Consider the following 21,264-nt stretch of genomic DNA (forward strand, 5'->3'; position numbering starts at 1 on the left):
TACATCCATTACCTGCAACTGTGCAATCATGCCACCAGGAATAATCACCAAGTCAGTTTTATTTTCATGTAGGATTTTTTTAATAGCTGGCATGCGATGGCATTGAAATGCATCCAACACCAGCATTTTCCGACAGTTGCTTGTGGTTACACCTGACTGACCAAATCCAGTCCTTAGTGAGTGCCTCATCCATCCATCAATCCATACATCCATCCTTTTGGGTGGCATCTCACTGTGATGCCCTTTGGCCTCTGGCAGTTCTTGGGAAGAGTTTTCTTTTTGTCTAAAGGTGTAATACGCGCCCAGCATTACAATAAAGTGGCTTGTTTTGTTCCCAGAAAACTTTATCCTCACTGTTTTTCCACCTTTCTGATCAATTGTATCAGTGCCTAGCAAATTATAGGTGAGGGGTGTTTGATCAGCATTTGCTATGCACCCATATTTCGAACTCGCACTGCTTTCTCAGCCGAATGATGACCTGCTGGTATTTTGTCAATTTATCCTCATCGGCTGGAAGACATTGCGCATTTGCTGTTCTGGGCCTAACAGCGGTTGTGCCTCCTCATAAATAAAGTAGCACCAGTTCGAAGATGCACTGAAATCTTGGTTCCCCTTTCCACTCATTATTTTCAATGCTTTGAAGCGAAGATCCACGGTGCTAATACCACAACCTCTTGCCCTCCGTTCAACTACAATGTTGAGCAGCTCTTCCTCCATCTCTGGGAACTCTACAACGCTCCCGCGTCCAAAAACTCTTCCATGTTTTTTTGTCCTTCATCTTCCTCCACAATGTTTAGTTAAATTCAGCCACTTTGAACTGCAGTGCTGCTTCGCAGTTGCCCACATCATCGTCAGCAGCGCTGACTTTTCTTTTAAAAGCCGCTGTGTAACTCGCTCTTCTCGTTAACATTTCTGTCTTGGTTTAAACTCATAGGCAGCCGTTTTTCGAGCGTTTGCTGCAGTAGCAATATCCTAGGCTAACGCTCGTAAAATGGGAAACACCGGACTTCCGGACGGCTTTGGGGAAATTCTGGTCCACCATCCAGCATATCAGAAATGGGAAGCAGTGCACCATCAACACTGTTTATAGTGAGGATGGGGCGCTGCTGACCTCGTCTCAGGATGAGCTGAAAGAGAAATTCTAAAAGTAAGTAACTAGACCAAGTAGTCCTGAGCATCTCAGAGAGAGAGAGAGAGAGAGAGAGAGAGAGGAGAGAGAGAGAGAGAGAGAGAGAGAGAGAGAGAGAGAGAGAGAGAGAGAGAGAGAGAGAGAGAGAGATGTTGGAAGAATTCCACTATCACACCTTCCCATGAGGAAGTAGGCTCTCCAATTTCCGGAGTTTAGGTCATCGAGGTTGTTACAAAGCTTCTTGGTGGCAAGGCCCCGGGGGTGGATGAGATTCACCCATTGTTCCTAAAGGCTCAGGTTGTTCTGGGGCTGTCCTAGTTGACATGCCTCTGCAGCACTGTGTGGACATTGGGGACAGTGCCTCTGGATTGGCAGACTCTGGTGGTGTTCCCCCATTTTACAAAGGTGGACAGGAGGGTGTGTTCCAACTACAGGGGGATGACACTCCTCCTCCTCCGTGGTAAGGTCTATTCAGGGGTGCTGGAGAGGTGGGTCGGTCGGGAAGTTGAATCTCAGATTCAGGAGTAATGTGGTTTTTTTTCCTGGCAATGGAATAGTGGATCAGCTCTTGATCCTTGGCAGGGTCCTCGAGGGAGTTGTTCCAACCAGTCTACATGTATTTTGTGGACTTGGAAAAGTCGATTGACAGTGTCCCTCAGTGAGTCCTGTGGAGGGTGCTTCGGGAGTATGGGGTACCAAACCCTCTGATAGGAGCTGATCACTCTGTACTATCGTTGTCAGAGTTTGGGCCACATTACCATTTTCTGCTGAATGTTGGACTCCGCCAAGACTGCCTTTTGTCACTAATTCTGTTCATAAATTTTATGGACAGAATTTCTTGGCGCAGCCAAGGCATAGAGGGCTTCGCGTTCAGTTTCCTCAGTATTGCATCCCTATTTTTTCAGATGTGTATCAACCTTTCTCCGAATCATCTTGTCAACTAACTCCTGAGTTTTTCCTGTCATAGTCCCAACATTCAAAGTCCCTACATTCAGCTGTAAGTTTTGTGCATTCCTCTTGTCCTTCTTCCGACTAAGCAGCTTTCCTCCTCCTTTTTTTGTCTTTGACCTACATTATCTGAATTTCTACATAAGGGATAAAGGCTAGAAGTTTAGGTGCAAGGTTTAAATTATTTTATCATTGAGTAGATAAGAAGAGAAATGGAGGAGCAACTCCGGAGTTTAGGTCATCGAGATAGTTAAAAAAGTCCTTGGTGGCACAAGAGTATCCGCTAGGGTGAAGGACAAAATGTATAAAACAGTGGTGAGACCGGCCATGATGTATGGATTGGAGACGGCGGCACTGAAGAAACAACAGGAAGCAGAACCTGCAGTGGCAGAAATGAAGATACTAAGGTTCTCGCTTGGTGTGAACTGGTTGGATCGGATTAGAAATGAGCTCATTAGAGGGACAGCCAAAGTTGGATGTTTTGGAGACAAGGTTAGAGAGAGCAGACTTCGATGGTTTGGACATGTTCAGGGGCGAGAGAGTGAGTATGTTGGTAAAAGGGTGCTGAGGATGGAGCGGCTAGTCAAAACAGCGAGAGGAAGACCAAAGAAAAGGTTGATGGATGTTGTGAGGGAGGACATGAGGACACTGGGTGTTAGAGAGGAGGATGCACGAGATAGGCTTAAATGGAAAATATGACACGCTGTGGCGACCCCTAACGGGACGAGTTGAAAGAAAAACAAGAAGATGTGGTTCTGTTGGCTTCATTAACCCGTGATCTCCAACTCTCACAGGAGTAGTTCGCAGCCGAGTGTTCAACGGCTGGGATTAGAATATGCACCTCCAAATCTGAGACCATGGTTCTCAGTGAGAAAAGCGTGTGTTCTTCTGTGAAATACGCAACAACTGTCTGCCTCATTTACAATGAGAAGGGTGGCTGTTTTTAAATAGTTAAATGTCAAGCGACTTTACCAAACAAGACATGCTGACATATACGACAAGATTCACAGGGAAGGAACGCAGCGAGAAACTGAAGCAACTTTAATACGGTTTAATCTCACATCAGCAATATTTTGCAAGAGCCCCAGAGTCAAACGAGAACGCTACAAAGGCTAGTTACAAGCTAACCCTTATCAAAAACCTACGTGATGACAATCTGTCCTGTCAAAATCTGTCCTGACAAACAGGAAGAGTTTGCCAAAAGTCTGCCTGGCACGTATCACTGTGGCACACAGATTGAAGAAGTGTCATGAGAAATCAAATGACAATTAGGTGTCAGAGGAAAGGAGTTTGACTTTTTTCGCAAGCTTACAATGAAAGCACAGACGCCTCTGACACTGCTCAGTGACTTATTTTTTTGGAGAGGAGTGGACAACAAAATGAATGTGACTGAAGAAGCCTGAAAAACCAAACGAGAGGAATAGACTTATTTTCTTCGGTTTCTGCTGCCGTGGATGACATGAAACTCCCGTGGAATAAAATTTCTGGGATTATAACAGATAGTCAGCACCAGCATCTTTCTCTTACTGACAGTTGGGTAATGGCAGGTTTCGAGAGATTTGAGCACTTTGTAAGAAAATGCATTTTCGGTCATGACTTTAAATAATCCAATCCATTCACTTTTTGAGCCTCTTATCCTCACAAGGGTTAGGAGATTGTAATCCCTTTAATTACTGATTCAATGCACCATGCATTGAAGCAGAGTGTGCCATTCCCTAGGAATAATGTAAAATCAGATTTCCCAGATGCTTTCTGTCAGCTCTTCGATTTCGGGTCTGGTAACCCTAATTTTTTCTTGATAATAGCCACAATTCTCAAAAAACGTAAAAATAAAATTGTAACGACATGACCAGATTACAATTTTTATTGCTCAGTGACACCCCCCACATATCTTTATTTCTCAAAAGTATCTGTCGTACTAGAACGGAAAACCTTTTTCCAGAAGAGGCAGGAACATAGGGTGACCTACAAGGGCGGTGGTAGAAGCAGCCAGGTGGATTACATTTTGTGCAGAAGATGGAATCTGAAGGAGGTTACTGACTAAGGTAGTGATAGAGGCGAGTGTAGCTCGAGAGCATACGATGGTGGTGTGTAGGATGACTGGTGGTGGGTAGGAAGATAAAGAAGACAAAGGTAGAGCAGAGAACCATGTGGTTGAAGCTGAGAAAGGAAGAATGTTGAGTGGCCATTCGAAAAGAGATGAGACGGATTCTCGGTGAACAGGACGAGCTCCCGGAACACTGAACTAGCCAAGGTGATCACAGAGGCAGGCAGGAGAGTACTTGGTGTTTCTTCTGGTAGAAAGGGGAGAGAAGGAGACTTGGTGTTGGAACCCCCAAGATACATGAAGTCATTCAAGCAAAGAGATTAGCGAAGTGGGACACTCAGATGCGAGGCGAATATACATTGTGATGCAACATCGGATTAAGGTAGAGGTGGTGAAGGTTAAAAGAGGTTTATGGTGACATTGTACCAAATTGGACACAAAAGAAGTAGAAAACGATCTCGACAAGTTGGGCAGGCAGAGGGTGAGAGATGAGTAGGATGTGCAGCAGGTTAGGGTGATTAAAGACAGAGTTGGAAATGTGTTGACTGGTGCCAGTAGTGTGCTAAATTGTTGGAAAGAATACTTCGAGAAGTTGATGAATGAAGAAAATGAGAGAATGAAAGGTAGAAGAGGGAAGTGTGATAGACCAGGAACTGGCAATTATTAATAAGAGGTAAGTTAGGAAGGCACTCAAGAGGATGACAAATGGAAAGTGAGTGTGTCCTGATGACACTCATGGAGGTATGGAAGCAATTTGGAGCGGTCACTGTGGAATTTTTGCCCAACTTATTCAACAGAACACTAGTGGGTGAGAAAATGCCTGAAGAATGGGGAAAAAGTTGTACTTTCCAGTTTTAAGAACAAAGGTGATTTGCAGAGCTGTGGGAACGATAGAGGAATAGTTGATGACCCACACAATGAAGTTATGGAAAAGAGTAGTGGAGGCTAGACTCAGGACAGAAGTAAGCATCTGGAAGCCCCAATATGGTTTCATGCCTAAAATGAGCACCACATATGCGTTATTTGCCTTCAGGATGTGAGTGGAAAAGTACACAGAAGGTCAAAATGAGCTACATTGTGTCCTTGTGGATCTAGAGAAAAACCATGACAAGACTACCAAGAGATGAACTGTGGAATTGCCTGCATAAGTCTCGTGTAGCAAAGAAATATGTTAAAATAGTATATATGAGGGCAGTAGAACAGTGGTGAGGTGTGCCGCAGGTGTGTCAGAAGAATTTAAGGTGGAGGTGGGACTGCATCCTGGATCACAACTGAGCCCCTTACTGTTTGCAGTGCTAACTGTTGGGCTGACAGATTGTTAGACTGGAATCCCCTTTGACCATGATGACCTTGTCATCTGCAGTGAAAGCAGGGAGTAGGTGAAAGATGGAGGCATGCACTGGAAAGGAGAGGAATGAATTTCAGCTGAAGTAAAACACAATACATGTGCTTCAATGAGTGGGGTTAAGGGGGAAGAGTGAGGCTACAGGGAGAGGAGATAGGGAGGGTGAAGGACTTCAAATACTTGGGGTCAGCAATTTGGAGCAATGATGAGTGTGGTAATGAAATTACAGAATGGGTCCAAGCAGGTTGTAACAGGTGGCGGAAGGTGTCTGGTGTGTTATGTGACAGTTGAGTGTCTGCTATGATGAAGTCTTCTTCATTTCCTTTCAGCTTGTCCCAATTAGGGGTCGCCAACGCGTGTCATCTTTTTCCATCTAAGCCTATCTCGTGCATCTTCCTCTCTAACACCCACAATCTTCATGTCCTCCCTCACAACATTCATCAACCTTTTCTTTGGTCTTCCGCTTTCTCTTTTGCCTGGCACCTCCATCCTCAGCACCCTTCTACCAATATACTCACTCTCTCTCCTCTGGACATGTCCAAACCATCAAAGTCTGCCCCAAGCGAGAACCTCAGCATCTTCATTTCTGTTCCCTCCAGTTCTGCTTCCTGTTGTTTCTTCAGTGCCATCGTCTCTAATCTGTACATCATGGCCGGCCTCACCACTGTTTTCTAAACTTTGCCCTTCATCCTAGCGGATACTCTTCTGTCACATAGAACAACAGACACCTTCCGCCAACTCTTCCACCCCACTTGGACCCGTTTCGTCACCTCCTTACCACACTCTCCATTGCTCTGTATTGTTGACCCCAAGTATTTGAAGTCGTCCACCCTTGCTATCTCTTCTCCCAGGAGCTTCACTCTTCCCCCACCACCCCTCTCATTCATGCACATATACTCTGTTTTACTTTTGCTAATCTTTATTCCTCTCCTTTCCAGTGCATTCCTGCATCTTTCTAATTGTTCCTCCACCTGCTCCCTGCTTTCATTGCAGATCACAATATCATCTGCGAACATCATTGTGTCAGGGGACTCCAGTCTAACCTCATCTGTCAGCCTATCCGTTACTACCACAAACAGGAAGGGGCTCAGAGCGGATCCCTGATGCAGTTCCACCTACGGCACCCCTCACCACTGTTCTGCTTTTTTCATACTTGTCTTGTACTGTTCTAAGATGTTTCTCTGCCGCACCGATCTTACAGTACCACAGTTCCTCTCTTGCTACTCTGTCATAGGCTTTCTCTACATCTACGAAGACACAATGTAGCTCCTTCTGACGGGATCTGAGCTCCTTCCAACCAGTGCATCCACTCCCCCAAATCCACCCTGACTGAAAATGGTTTGCAATCCCCGATGTCATCATTATTTTCTGCGGGAGTAAGTTTCTTATAAAAATGCGCAGAAACGCAATCTGCCATCCTTGGGGTTCCTTTGCGAGAGAAACGCCCCTATACCGGAATCAGATGCATCAACTTCCACTACAAATTGCCTGTTATGATCTGAGAAGGCGAGGGTGGGGGGTGAAGCTTGTCTTTAATTTTTGAAAGATGGTCTGACACAGCAGATTCCAAGCAAAGCGTCTGTTTAGTAAGGTTAGATAGTTAATGGTGAGACTGCAGTACTGAAGTTTTTAATGAATGTACAGTAAATATTAGCAAACCCAAAGAACCTCTGAACCTCTTTGCGTGTCGTCGAAGTGTTCAAGTTTGACAGCTCGCAGTGCACACGTTCCTGATGCATTTATCAGTGTGTGTGATACAACTTTTGATCAACGCACCACTACCACACATCGCTGCGTGAGAGCAGTGGGGCAGTTTGCTGATGGATATCATGACACCATGTTTTGTTGAGACTTCCCACCTTAACACCTGTCCCTGTAAAGCTAACACAGGAGAAGTTGGTCAATGCAACATTAGTAGAAAATATCAGCCCATCATTTAGTGCCTTAGTTTTTGGATGAACACTATTCAATTTCTGGCAAGTGGTGTGAGGAGTTGTTTTAGTCATTACCTCCTGGGTAATATTTTGGGATTTCTGCTGGAATGACACATATTAGTGGCCTACGGCCTATGCAGGTGATGCAACTATAGTTTACCACATTAGCTGCATTCTACATTAATAACCAGTTGTTTCCTATTTGTGAAATACAGTGAAGAAAATAAGTATTTGAACACCCTGCTATACTGCAAATTCTCCCTTAGAAATCATGGAGGGGTCTGAAATTTTCATTGTAGGTACATGTCCACTGTGAGAGAGAGAGAGAATCTAAAAAGAAAAAGAATCCAGAAATCACAATGTATGATTTTTTTTAATTATTTATTTGAGTAATACAGCTGCAAATAAGTATTTGAACACCTGAGAAAACCAATGTTAATATTTGGTAGAGTAGCCTTTGTTTGCAATTACAGAGGTCAAACGTAGTTGTTCACCAGTTTGCACACACTGCAGGAGGGATTTTGGCCCACTCCTCCACACAGATCTCTAGATCAGACAGCTTTCTGGGCTGTTGCTGAGAAACATGGAGTTTCAGCTCCCTCCAAACATTTTCGATTGGATTTAGGTCTGGAGTCTGGCTAGACCACGCCAGAAACTTGATATGCTTCTTGCGGAACCACTCCTTGGTTTTCCTGGCTGTGTGCTTTGGGTCATTGTCATGTTGAAAGACCCAGCAATGACCCATCTTCTGACTGAGGGAGAGGTTGTTCCCCAAAATCTCACAATACATAGCTGCGGTCATCCTCTCCTTAATACAGTGCAGTCGTCCTGTGCCATGTGCAGAAAAACACCCCCAAAGCATAATACAACCACCCCCATGCTTCACAGTAGGGATGGTGTTCTTGGGATGGATCTCATCATTTGTCTTCCCCAAACACAGTTAGTGGAATTATGACCAAAAAGTTCCATTTTATTCTCATCTGACCACAAAACTTTTTCCCATGACTCCTCTGTATCATCCAAATGGTCATTGGCAAACTTTAAGATGCTGGTTTAGGCAAGGGAACCTTCCGTGCCATGCTTGATTTCAACCATGACGTCTTAGTGTATTACCATCAGTCACCTTGGAAACAGTGGTCCCAGCTCTTTTCAGGTAATTGACCATGTCCCGTCATGTAGTCCTGGGCTGATTCCTCTCCTTTCTAAGCATCCTTGTGACCCCACGAGGGGATACCTTGCATATCCACTCCAATTGAGATTGACCGTCATGTTTAACTTTTTCCATTTTCTCATGATTGCCCCAACAGTGGACCTTTTTTCACTAAGCTGCTTGGCTTATCAGTAGCCCTTTCCAGCCATGTGTTGTACAATATTGTCTCTGGTGTCTTTGGAAAGCTCTTTGGTCTTGGCCATGTTACAAGTTTGATTCTTACTGATTGTATGCGGTGGACAGGTGTCTTTATGCAACTAATTTTCAGATCAGCACAAGTATCCCCAAGCTGTGAGATCTCCTTTAGCTCCTCACATTCAATTGCTGCAGCCACCATATCTGAGAATGTGCTGATTGTCCCCTGTTTACGTTTTTGTTTCATTGTATACTTGAAGTCAGCATATTGACTGTTAATGGCCTCCATAGACTGTCGGTGGTGGAGAAAGACCTCATACCTCTTTGCCAGTGTTGCAATATGTGCTGATCCATCGTCAAAACTGATGTCTGAGCTCAATGCTTCAATGTCAAATGCAGACCACTCCTTTAATTCATCCTTTGGAAAACGAGCTTCCATGTGGTCACAGAGCTTACTCATAAAAAAAATAATCTCATCAGTATTTCTGTCATCAGCTGATGAGGTCCCCATTGCCTCTTTGACACGGTCACTCCCTTGCTCATCCTTCCCCTTCACGTATCGGGAATGCCATCGCACTTCATTGAATGACAGTGTATCTTCATCAAGAATCACAGTGGGCCGAGAGAAAGTGGAATATACAGTTCTAAGAAGAGTTTCCACATCTCCCATCAAAGGCCCATCTTTCTAGTCATCATCAATGCCCAAATCTTCTATAATGGGCCACACAATGTTGTTCAGTTACTATCGTAATTTGCCATGTGATCGTTGAACTGACAGCATTGAGGCATTCATTTTAATGCCAAATAAAATATTGTCAATGAGAACTTTAACTTACTCAGGGTCCGAAGTTTTTTGCGTGACAGCTCGTTCTTTTTCTCCCGGTTGTTTGTGCTCTCCCACAATAATGTACCTATCCCATCTTGAGTCTTTTCCAACAGCATTCAAATTACTTTTCTGCTGGATGTGTCGCTCGAGGTAGACCAGCTTCCATTTCATCCATTTTTTTCCATCAGAAAACTCAGCCGCAACTTTATTTAACTCTATTTGCACATACTCGGACAGCCATTCCATCTTAAAAGAACCACCGTTCTTTTTTACTTTGGTTTGGGCAGTCGACGTATCACATTCACTCCCCACTTGTTTCGCCATGACATGAGGTTGTTCCACATCCACAACAGAATTTCCTCAATGCCAGAAATGCCCGATAGAACTCCTTCTTCAGCTTGACAGCATCCCTCACTGTTTGGTGTCCACCAACGTGTTTGTGGTTTGCCGCCACGACAGGCACTGACTGCCTTACAGCCACAGCTCCAGTCGGCCGGCTCAGCAATGGAGGCGCGGAACATCATCCACTCGGACTCTATTTCCCCCCATCTCCTCCGGGACGGGAGCAAAGTTCTTTCGAAGCTGGAAGTTGAAATTCTATCTGACAGGGGAATCTGCCAGCCGTTCCCAGCAGACCCTTACAATACGTTTGGGCCTGTCACGTCGGACTGGGATTTTCCCCCAACCATCGGAGCCAACTCAACACTGGTGGTGATCAGTTGACAGCTGCCCCCCTCTCTTCACCCAAGTGCCCAAAACATGAAAGTCCGATGACACGACCACAAAGTCGATCATTCAACTGCGACTTAGGGTGTCCTGGTCCCAGGTTGACATGTGAACACCCATATGCCTGGACATTGTGTTTTTTACGGACAATCTGTGATGAGCACAGAAGTCCAGTAACAGAACACCACTCGAGTTCTGATCGGGAGGGGCTGTTCTACCCAATCACGCCCTTCCAGGTCTCACTCTCATTGCCCATGTGTTCATTGAAGTCATTGGAGTCGCCAGAGGGAGGTACTCTGCACTGCTGTTTGGTGCATAAGCACAAACACCAGTCATGACCCGCACCCCTACCTGCAGGCGGAGGGAGGCTACCCTCTCATCCACAAGGTCAATTCCCAACGTACAGGCCCCGAGCCGGGGGGGGGGGGGGGGGGGGGGGTGGGGGGGGGCAATTAGTATATCCACACCTGCTCGGCATCTCTCCCCAAGGGCAACTCCTGAATGAAAGAGTCCAACCCTTCTCAAGAGGAGTGGTGCCAGAGCCCAAGCAGTGCGTAGAGGCGAGTCCGACTATATCTAGTCGGAACTTCTTGACTTCACGCACCAAGTCTGGTCCCCCCGCCTGCCAAAGAGGTGCCATTCCATGACCCTAGAGTTAGTTACTGTAGCCGGGGTTCGGATCACCAAGGTCCCCGCCTTTGGGCACCGCCCAGCTCATATTGCATCCGACCCCTGTGGCCCCTTTCACAGGTCGTGAGCCCATGGGAAGGGCCCATTTTACCCTTTCAGGCTGTGCCTGGCCGAGCCCCATGGGTGCAGGCCTGGCCATCAGGCGCTCACCTTCGAGCCAGACTTGAAGGTCTGGTTCCCCAGTGACTTTCGTCCGGGGAAGGGAAACCAAGATCCAATTTTTGTAGGCATTGTGGGGGTTTTGGAGTCGTATTTTGTCTGGTCCCTCACCTAGGACCTGCTTTCCATGGGTGACCCTACCAGAGGCATGAAGCCCCAGACAATTTAACTCCTAGGATCATCAGGACATACAAACCCCTCCACAACGATAAGGTGAAGGCTCGAGGAGGAAAGTCTCTTGTTACATGGTCAGATAATCCCATAAAGGTTTTGGCTGCTACTTCTTGTGCTGTTTTATCTGGAAATGCATTTCCAAATGATACTTTGTATTTGATGTGTGTGCTGCACATTGACATATAGCCATTTCTTTTGGTACTTTAACTGCTATGAGCAAATGTTGTAGTAGCTTTGCATGTCATTAATTTCGCTATGGTTGTCACTATTCCTCTATTTTTCCTGTATTGTCTGTGTAGATTGTTATACCACTGTGCGTACCACAACATCTGGTCTCAGATTGTTTCACACTGTCCAATAAGGTTATTTTTCTGTACAGTTCAGTCATCCCAATCCAAATCTGGTTATTTTTCTGTCCAATCAGAAACATTTCGTGCAACCTATACAGATTGTCCCAAACTCTTCCACTCATGTTCAGTTTGTTCAATGATGTGTGGTGGTGGTGTCCATTTCTTATGTAATGCATTTAGTTTGTCACTTAGTGTTGTTCCTGCCACCACGACTGATATACCATCAATCATGAGTTTGGCTGGTGCGGACTGTTATAAGTTTATCTTATACTACGTAGTCACATGCAGTGAGTCCTTTCCTATTTCATTTTGTGGTTGTTCAATCATGTCTCAAGCTGTTTGCAGCAAGAGATCTCCTGTTCATTTGGGAGGTTTGTTTTGAATATCTAAGGATGGGAAGGCTGTGCAGCAGGTTAGGGTGATTAAGGATAGAGATGGAAATGTGTTGACTGGTGCCAGTAGTGTGCTAAATAGATGGAAAGAATACTTTGAGAAGTTGATGAATGAAGAAAATGAGAGAGAAGGAAGAGTTGAAGAGGCAAGAGTGAAGGACCAGGAAGTGGAAATGATTACTAAGGGGGAAGTCAGAAAGGCACTACAAAGGATGAAAAATGGAAAGGCAGTTGGTCCTAATGACATACCGGTAGAGGTATGGAAGCAATTTGGAGAGGTGGCTGTGGAGTTTTTGACCAACTTATTCAACAGAATACTAGTGGGCGAAAAGATGCCTGAAGAATGGAGGAAAAGTGTTCTAGTTCCCATTTTTAAGAACAAAGGGGATGTTCAGAGCTGTGGGAACTATAGAAGAATAAAGTTGATGAGCCACACAATGAAGTTATGGGAAAGGGTAGTGGAGGCGAGACTCAGGACAGAAGTATCTGCGGGTAGCAGTATGGTTTCATGCCGATAAAGAGTACCACAGATGCATTATTTGCCTTGAGGATGCTCGCGGAAAAGTACAGAGAAGGTCAGAATGAGTTACTTTGTGTCTATCTAGACCCAGAGAAAGCCTACGAGTACCAAGAGAGGTACTGTGGTACTGCATGTGCAAGTCTGGTGTTTGTTGAGAAATATGTTGCATCAGGGCAGCAGAACAGCGGTGAAGTGTGCCGTTGGTGTGTCAGAAGAATTTAAGGTGGAGGTGGGACTGCATCAGGGATCCACGCTGAGCCCCTTCCTGTTTGCGGTAGTAATGGATAGGCTGACAGATGAGGTTAGACTGGAATCCCCTTGGACCATGATGTTCGCAGATGATATTGTGATATGCAGTGAAAGCAGGGACCATGCAGAGGAACAATTAGAAAGATGGAGACATGCACTGGAAAGGAGAGGAATGAAGATTAGCCGAAGTAAAACAGAATATATGTGCGTGAATGAGAAAAGTGGAGGGGGAAGAGTGAGGCTACAGGGAGAAGAGATAGCGAGGGTGGACGACTTCAAATATTTAGGGTCAACAATCCAGAGCAATGGTGGGTGTTGTCAGGAAGTGAAGAAACGGGTCCAAGCAGGTTGGAACAGCTGGCGAAAGGTGTCTGGTGTGTTATGTGACAGAAGAGTCTCTGCTAGGATGTAGGGCAAAGTTTACAAAACAGTGGTGAGGCCGGCCATGATGTACGGATTAGAGACGGTGGCACTGAAGAAACAACAGGAAGCAGAAATGGAGGTGGCAAAAATGAAGATGTTGAAGTTCTCGCTCGGAGTGACCAGGTTGGATAGGATTAGAAATGAGCTTATTAGAGGGACAGCCAAAGCTGGATGTTTTGGAGACAAGATTCGAGAGAGCAGACTTCGATGGTTTGGACATGTTCAGAGGCGAGAGAGTGAGTATATTGGTAGAAGGATGCTGAGGATGGAGCTCCCAGGCAAAAGAGCGAGAGGAAGACCAAAGATAAGGTTTATGGATGTGGTGAGGGAAGACATGAGGGCAGTTGGGGTTAGAGAGGAAGATGAAGGAGATAGGCTAAGATGGCAAAAGATCACACGCTGTGGCGACCCCTAACGGGACAAGCCGAAAGGAAAAGAAGAAGTAGTTTTGAATATCTAAGGAGTAATAATAGTGCTGGGTTTTTATTTTGTCAGACATTCAACTGTCCTCCCAGTAATTCCTCTTTTCTTTTTACTTCTACATTTCTTGTCAGAGAGGGAACTAAGCCCAGTCCTAGTGTTACCAAGCTATCTCTTCCCAACAAATGTATGGGGCAAATTAAAAAGTTGCGTTTTGGGAGCATTAGTTTTGACATTTTTTACTGGAAGATTGCTGCTCTAGTCATGCAATGATGGGTGTTTTGTTTTTATGGAAGTCATGTGAAATGTGACCTTTTTCTCCACAACGCCACCAATGCTGTCAATTTTGGAGAAAGTTTAAGACTTAAGTACATTTTATGTTTGCAAAAATATGGTACATTTTATACATAGCTATATTAATACTGCACTTATTAGTTGTGGATTTTCGTGATTCGCAAGGATGTAAGGAACGTAACCCCCACAAATAGATGCCTTGCAGAATGGTGGATCTCTGTATTTGTGATGGAACAGTTTTGGAATAAAACATGAAAGTTTGAAATATAATCTAGCTCATTTAAATTGTCATTTGCTCCTCCGAATGTTTGGATAACCCAAATAGGTCTTTCTGCACCTTCCCGCTTTATGTCTTGGTCCTCCGATTGTTTGGGAACCACTGGATCCCTTTGTCCTTGAGTAAAAAATGTCAGCTAATAACGCCTTGTCTATTTAGACAGAAACAGTCTGCTTTGTAAAGGTTGCACTCCCCCAAAAAACTCAAATTGTCAATGAAACTCACAGACTCTCAGTACATAAATAAAATAAATACATGAAAAAAAAATGTGAATTCAACACAAACATTAACTGTCAATGTTTCCTGAAGTACCAATCCAAGGTTGTTTGCCTTTAATGGCTTTTAATAATGTTGCTTAAAAATGCAAAGCAAACATCAAAGTGAGCGATAGCCCGACTAGTTAACATTTTCCAGATGATTCTTTTAACTAAATTTGGAAATGTCATGTTATTTCGTCAGCACGTCTTTTTTTCTGGTTGACGGAAAAGTGGCTGCCTCCTACTCTCAGCCGCAAACTGCTTCCGCATTGTCATGTGTTGCATCACCTCCAGCCTTTCGCTCCTCCGTTGAAAGATCCTCGTGGTGCTCCTGAACCAAATTGTCGATGTCCTTAGCCTTTCACAGCGAAACAATTTCCTCAGAAGTTTTACTCGCATTTCTTCAATTGTTTAAAACCGACTGCCACCGCTCCCTCTGGCAAAAACATTCAACCACTGATGTTATGACATGACAGCTGGATTATAGTATGACTTTTTGAATGTCTAGACAGTCTACGAACAAATAGCCATGTCTTATATTATGTGAACTGTTGTTTTTATTGCTGTATTTATTTAGGAAACCTTTTCATCTTCACTTTAGTGATGTTTAAAAAATCTATTCCAACAGACAAAGTTACGACATCAGCATTGCTGCCCAGGTGGACCAGACTGGATCAAAGTCCAGCAACCTCTTGGATTTAAAGAACCCATTTTTCAGGTGAGTTTGTCACTAAATGAAGTTAACGGGCTGTATTAGATACCATTTTGTGAAAAGTAGCAAGAAGTTGGTGGGTTTCATGGCTGGTGAGGCTCTGAGCCACAACAGATTTACAGTTTGAGCCAAATAAAGATGTTTATTTGCCATTAAATTAGCAGCCTGACATTAAAAACGGGTATACTGGTATTTTGATCACGATCGACCGGTTGATCGTGAGGCAGTTTTGGTCGATCGTGGGACGGTGTGCCAAAAAAGACATCAGCCAATGTTCCCTCGGAAGTGCCCGCGTGTACAATTGTGCACCGCTGATGCAATATTTTTGCAGATATTTTGGATTGCGCCCAAAAAAAAAAAAAAAAAAATCAAATGCAAAGTGAAAGTACAACATACAGCTATTCAGTTTGTGGCATTTTGCAAAGTGATTCAATGAGTGAGGGATGACTGGTTGTAATATCCAACGGCACAATTCAAATACATAACTGTAAAAAAGGAGAAGCCACTGGTTCCTTTTAGGCGGCTCCTCCGCCACACTCTCTAGTATACCTTACGCCCCCCGCTCTTAAAAACGTACACTCATAATTACAAACGTTACAGTACTTACGCAGCCCATCAATGTGTTTTATAATGACAGCATCCACCACCACTGCTTTAGTTAGCAAGACAGTCTGGGCAACGTAGAGCAAATACGAGCTAGAAATGCTGTTTATGTTTACTTTCGATATTAATGGAGAAAGTTAAAAAATAAATGCTGCTGTTTTAAGATTGAAAGACTATCGGAGTATGTGAATAATCGAAAAAAAGTGGTTAAACTGGATGAGATTTTCTCTTTTCCGAGTGGGAAAGGTCTGGTCTGAAGCCAAAGTAGAAAGTGCAGGATGAGATGGTGTATAATTTTGCACAGCCTGATCCAAGATGAAAGTACAGACACTACAGTGCACAAAACGCTAATTCTGTATTTTAAATATAGGAGGCAACATAACATGAACCTTAAAACGTTTTGGGAGCATCATCCCCTCCCCATTGTCGGTAGCTTGTAAGAGGCTGGCTGGTTGAAAAGTAGATCTTGGGGTAAAAAAGTCTGGGCACCGCTGATTCAGGCCATTTTATTCTCAGGACATTAAATCGATCCCAACTGGAGTGTTTTGGGTCGTCTGAGTAGATTCAGGTCAATCTCAGGTTTGTGTCTTTATTAATTATTCCCTCTTTAGTTCAGTTTTTAGCTTTTTTTTTAAGTTTAAATCTACACTGGGTACATAAAGTATTGAGACCCCCTTACCTTTTCAGTCTGTTATATTTCAGCCATTTTCTAAAATCATTTCATTTTAAGTTAATTTTTTACCCAAGTGTACACACAGCGCCCCATATTGACAGAAAAAAAACAATTGATTTTTTTGCAGATTTATTAAAAAAAAAAAAAAAAAAAAACAGCCAAAAGTTATCAGGGTCTTTTCTGCTGAATACAGGGTTCGTACGGGTCAAGGAATTTATGGAATATCATAGGAAAAAAATTGCGTTTTCCAGGTCTTGGAAAGTCCGGTAAATGAAAAATATATGGCTTGGGTCAAGGAATCTCACGGGATTTTGTTGTTGTAGCTCAGTGTTGTTTATCATGTGTTTTAATTAAAACAAACCTGTCAAGCGAAAACCGACAACTCTTGCACGTTTCCAGTTTCTGGAAATTTCTCCGTGACGTCATTTTGTTCAGTTCATCCAAGCATGGAGCTGTTGCGCACCTGAGCTCGGTGAAACAAACAAAGCTTCAGGTTACAGATATGCCAGGAAAGTGCTGATTTAACGACACATGGTTAAATAATCAGTTGTACCATGGGTGGCTGGCACCTTGCGACATTCATACAGCGAAATGTTCTCCACGCGGTAAACACATGAACCTATCTAACATGGGAGAAGCTGCGTTGCGAAGTCATATGAAGTCGGCCAAACATACCACAACAATGTCAAGGAAACTGAAGGATAACATGGAGAATTTGACAATTTCCAACTTCTTCCGTGGGAAAGTTGACTCCGGAAAAAATGAATTTTCCTACTGCATCCATTCCCAGTCAGCTGGAAACTTCAGTGGCAGGTTAGTGTATTTTAATTTCAAGGGTCAACCCAACAAGTAGTTTTGCTGCTGCTGCACATGCTACCATCGACAGAAAAGAGGCATTTTTGAAAATACTGAAGGAGTATAGAGAATGTGTGCGTGACGTCCGTTTACAATGTCATATTGCTCGTCAAATAAAACTTATGGAAGTAAATATGTGCCACCAGGATTTGAATTAAAAATGCCACGAAAAAGTTTGTTGAAAAATTCCCATTTCAAAGTGATCACATTTCAATAGCTGTATTTCGGTTTAACTTTTCAATGTTAAAAAGTTCTCTATATAAAAAAATTCAACCTTTAAAATTCAAACGCAATATTTTCAGTCTCCTGGGATTTAACTGCCTACAATTCGCTGTCTAAAATTAACCGTCTAAATTCAGTGTGAAGAAGTATAAGGTGCACCTTCAATGAATGGCCTATTGGAAAACAGTTTTCGTATATAGAGCGCATTGCACTATCGGGCACATAGAGAAGCTACATTAGGGGCAAGGTTTGCATTATGCATCCACTAGATGGAGCTGCGGAAAAGGGGATGTCAAAAAACAGTCACCTGAGTCACTAGGCTGTATTGCGCAAACAATAAACAAGAAGCCTGGTCCAGCCTGTGAGCTAACATTAGCACTTACCGTCCCATAAGATACATGTTGATTATGAATGAGAAAAGAAGATTGATGGTGGATTTTTTTATTACCCTGAACCATCTTCCCCTACATCCTGGATGTCATCTTCCCCTGCATCCTGGATGTCATTTCCCTGCATCCCTGGAGGCCGCCAGGGGTGGTCATTTTCACCCCGTTTTACGCATCTCTTCCAGCGGCATCCTGGAGACCAGCAAGCCCACGTGGAGATGTCTATTTCCCTGGAGCGTTAACCCAGGTTAACAACCCCCAACCCCGGCACCATTAACCTGCAGGGCGTCGTTGGAAATTCAGCTACTGTGGGTCGAAGACAAAGAAGAGGAGGAAAGAGGATTCGTCGGCACAAAAAGAAGAGGAATGCCTACAACTGAGGGGAGGAACTTTGAATGTTGGGACAATGACAGGAAAAGCTCAGGAGTTGGTTTACATGATGATTAAGAGAAAGGTTGATATTTTGCATCCAAGAGACCAGGTGGAAAGGTAGTAAGGCTAGAAGTTTAGGGACAGGGTTTAAATTATTTTATCGTGGAGTAGATGGGAAGAGAAATGGAGTAGGGGTTATTTTAAAGAAGTCCAGTTGTTGAATTAACTTTATCAGATGGGTCATGTCATATGTACTGTACCTTGAAAGTTATTTTAATCCGATATCATTTAAGGTTGTTTTGAGAATATTTATACTGGCAATTTTGAAGGTTCCCGGTTGCTGACATTTTGGCGAGTCACATGACCTACGTGGAGGTGAAAAGAGTATCAGATCGCGTGATGAAGTTGAATTTTGAAATTAAGGGTGTAAAATGTGATTAGCGGCTATGCCCCGCAGGTAGGATGTGACCTAGAGTTGAAAGAGAAATTCTGGAAGGAACTAGATGAAGTACTTCGGAGTATCCCAGACAGAGAGAGAGTTATGATGAGTGCAGATTGTAATGGACACGTTGGTGAAGGAAACAGGGGCGATGAAGAAGTGATGGGTAAGTGCGGCATCCAAGTAAGGAGCTTTGACGGACAGATGGTAGTGGACTTTGCGAAAAGGATGGAAATGGCTGTAGTGAACACTTATTTCCAGAAGAGGGAGGAACATAGACTGACCTACAAGAGCGGAGGTAGAAGCACGCAGGTGGATTCTATTTTGTGCAGACGATGTAATCTGAAGGAGGTTACTGACTGTAAGATAGTGGTAAGGGAGAGTTTAGCTCGACAGCATAGGATGATGGTGTGTCGGATGACTCTGGTAGTGGAGAGGAAGATTAAGAAGACAGAGGTAGAGCAGAGAACCATGTGGTGGAATCTGAGAAAGGAAGAATGTTGTGCGGCCTTTCGGAAAGAGGTGAGACAGGCTCTCGATTGACAGAAGGAGCTCCTGGAAGACTAGACGACTACAGCCAAGGTGATCAGAGAGACAGGCAGGAGAGTAGTTGGTGTTTCTTCTGGTAGGAGAGGGGAGAAGGAGACCTGGTGGTGAAACCCAAAATTACAGGAAGTCATACAAGGAAAGAGGTTAGCGAAGAAGTGAGAAACTGAGAGGACTGAGGAGAGGCAAAAGGAATACATTAAGATGCGATGTAAGATAAAGGTGGCAAAGGCGAAACGAGGCATATGATTACATGTGCACCAGGTTGGACACAAAAGGAGAAAAGGATCTCTACAGGTTGGCCAGACAGAGGGATTGAGATGGGAAGGATGTGTAGCAGGTAAGGGTGATTAAGGATAGCTATGGAAATATGTTGACTGGTGCCAGTATTGTACTAAATAGATGGAAAGAATACTTTAAGAAGTTGATGAATGAAAAAAACGAGAGAGAAGGAAGAGTAGAAGAGGTAGTGTGAAGGACCACGAAATGCAAATAATTTCTAAGGGAGAGGTTAGAAAAGCACTACAGAGGATAAAAAAGGCAAAGGCAGTTGGTGCTGATGACACACCCATGGAGTAGTGAAGCAATTTGGAGAGGTGGGGTGGAGTTTTAAGAACAGAGGCGTTCAGAGCTGTGGGAGCTATAGAGGAATAAAGTTGATGTGCCACACAATGACGTTATGGGAAAGAATAGTGAAGGCTGTGGTATTATACAGTGAAGAAAAGAAGTATTTGAACACCCTGCTATATTGCAAGTTCTCCCATTAAGAAATCATGGAGGGGTCTGAAATTTTCATCATAAGTGCATGTCCACTGTGAGAGAGATAATCTAAAAAGAAAAATCCAGCAGCTGACTGGTAATCTTTGTGATAACTGGAAACGTTTTAAGCAAAGATTTAATATATACTTGGCAGCAAGTGGAGAATGGGGTAGAAGATGAGAAACTGAAAGCTCACATTCTTTTACATGTCTTAGTGGAAGATGCCTTGGATATATACAATAGTTTTCAACTTGATGAAACTAATTTGACTCTGGCACAGCTCGTGGCAAAGTTTGAGGAATACTTTGTACCAAGTCAAAACGTGACCTTTGAGAGGTACAAGTTTTTCACACAAAAGGAAGGAGTACCTTTTGACCAGTACTTGGCAGAGCTTCACACACTGAGCAAAACATGTGAATTTGGCACTCTGAGACACTCACAAGTGAGAGATAAAATTGTTTGTGGCACAATAGACAATGCACTAAGAGAGAGACTACTGAGAGAAACTGGACTTACGTTCGATAAGTGTGTCAGTATGTCTAGAGCTGCAGGATCTACCAGAGCCCAAGCAAATGAGCTACAAAGAGGTGAAACGACTTTGCATGTCATTAATAAAGAACAAAGGAAAAAGAAAACATGTAGCAAACAAAACGAGAAACCAGCAGAGTTTAAATGCAGTAAGTTTGGAGGCAGTCACAAGCCAAGTGGAGTACTGCAGTCAACATCGAGCAAAACAGTTATCAGCGACCGAAAGACTCTTTTTGCCAGACACGGAGTACCGTGTGAAATGTTTTTGGACAATGGGCCTCAATTTTCGAGCTGTGAGTTTGCTGCTTTTGTCAATGAATGGGGATTTAAACACACCACATCAAATCCAGCATATCCCATAACTAACGGTTTGACAGAAAGCTCTGTGAAGACAGTAAAAACCTTTAAAAAAAAATAAATAAAAAAATCACTGGCCAATGATGGCTTTCAAAAGAGTACCGATTTACCAGAGTGCACCTTTGCAAAATGGGCTGTCACCAGCACAAATGCTGATGGGTGGGTCCATCCACTCTAAACTGCCAGTAAATTAAGACCTGCTAACACCCATAGGTGCATTCAGAATCAGGAGGGCAAAGGACGACCAAAAGGCGAAACAGAGACAGGGGCATGATCGAACAGCGAAACATCTGCCTTTGCTGAAGCC

The 21,264-nt window shown here is 43.7% G+C and overlaps 1 protein-coding gene across 3 annotated transcripts in view; it reads left to right on the top strand.

Annotated features, from left to right (window-relative positions):
* carm1 (coactivator-associated arginine methyltransferase 1) overlaps positions 1-21,264 on the top strand; it is a 170,636-nt gene that overhangs the window by 99,850 nt on the left and 49,522 nt on the right. For all 3 annotated transcript variants that reach the window (XM_061845172.1, XM_061845173.1, XM_061845174.1), the window contains exon 12: positions 15,134-15,223. In XM_061845172.1, the coding sequence (XP_061701156.1) occupies positions 15,134-15,223 (90 nt within the window). The remainder of the gene's footprint in view (positions 1-15,133; positions 15,224-21,264) is intronic.

Source organism: Syngnathoides biaculeatus, chromosome 16, assembly GCF_019802595.1.
Source record: "Syngnathoides biaculeatus isolate LvHL_M chromosome 16, ASM1980259v1, whole genome shotgun sequence".
Lineage (NCBI taxonomy): Eukaryota > Metazoa > Chordata > Actinopteri > Syngnathiformes > Syngnathidae > Syngnathoides > Syngnathoides biaculeatus.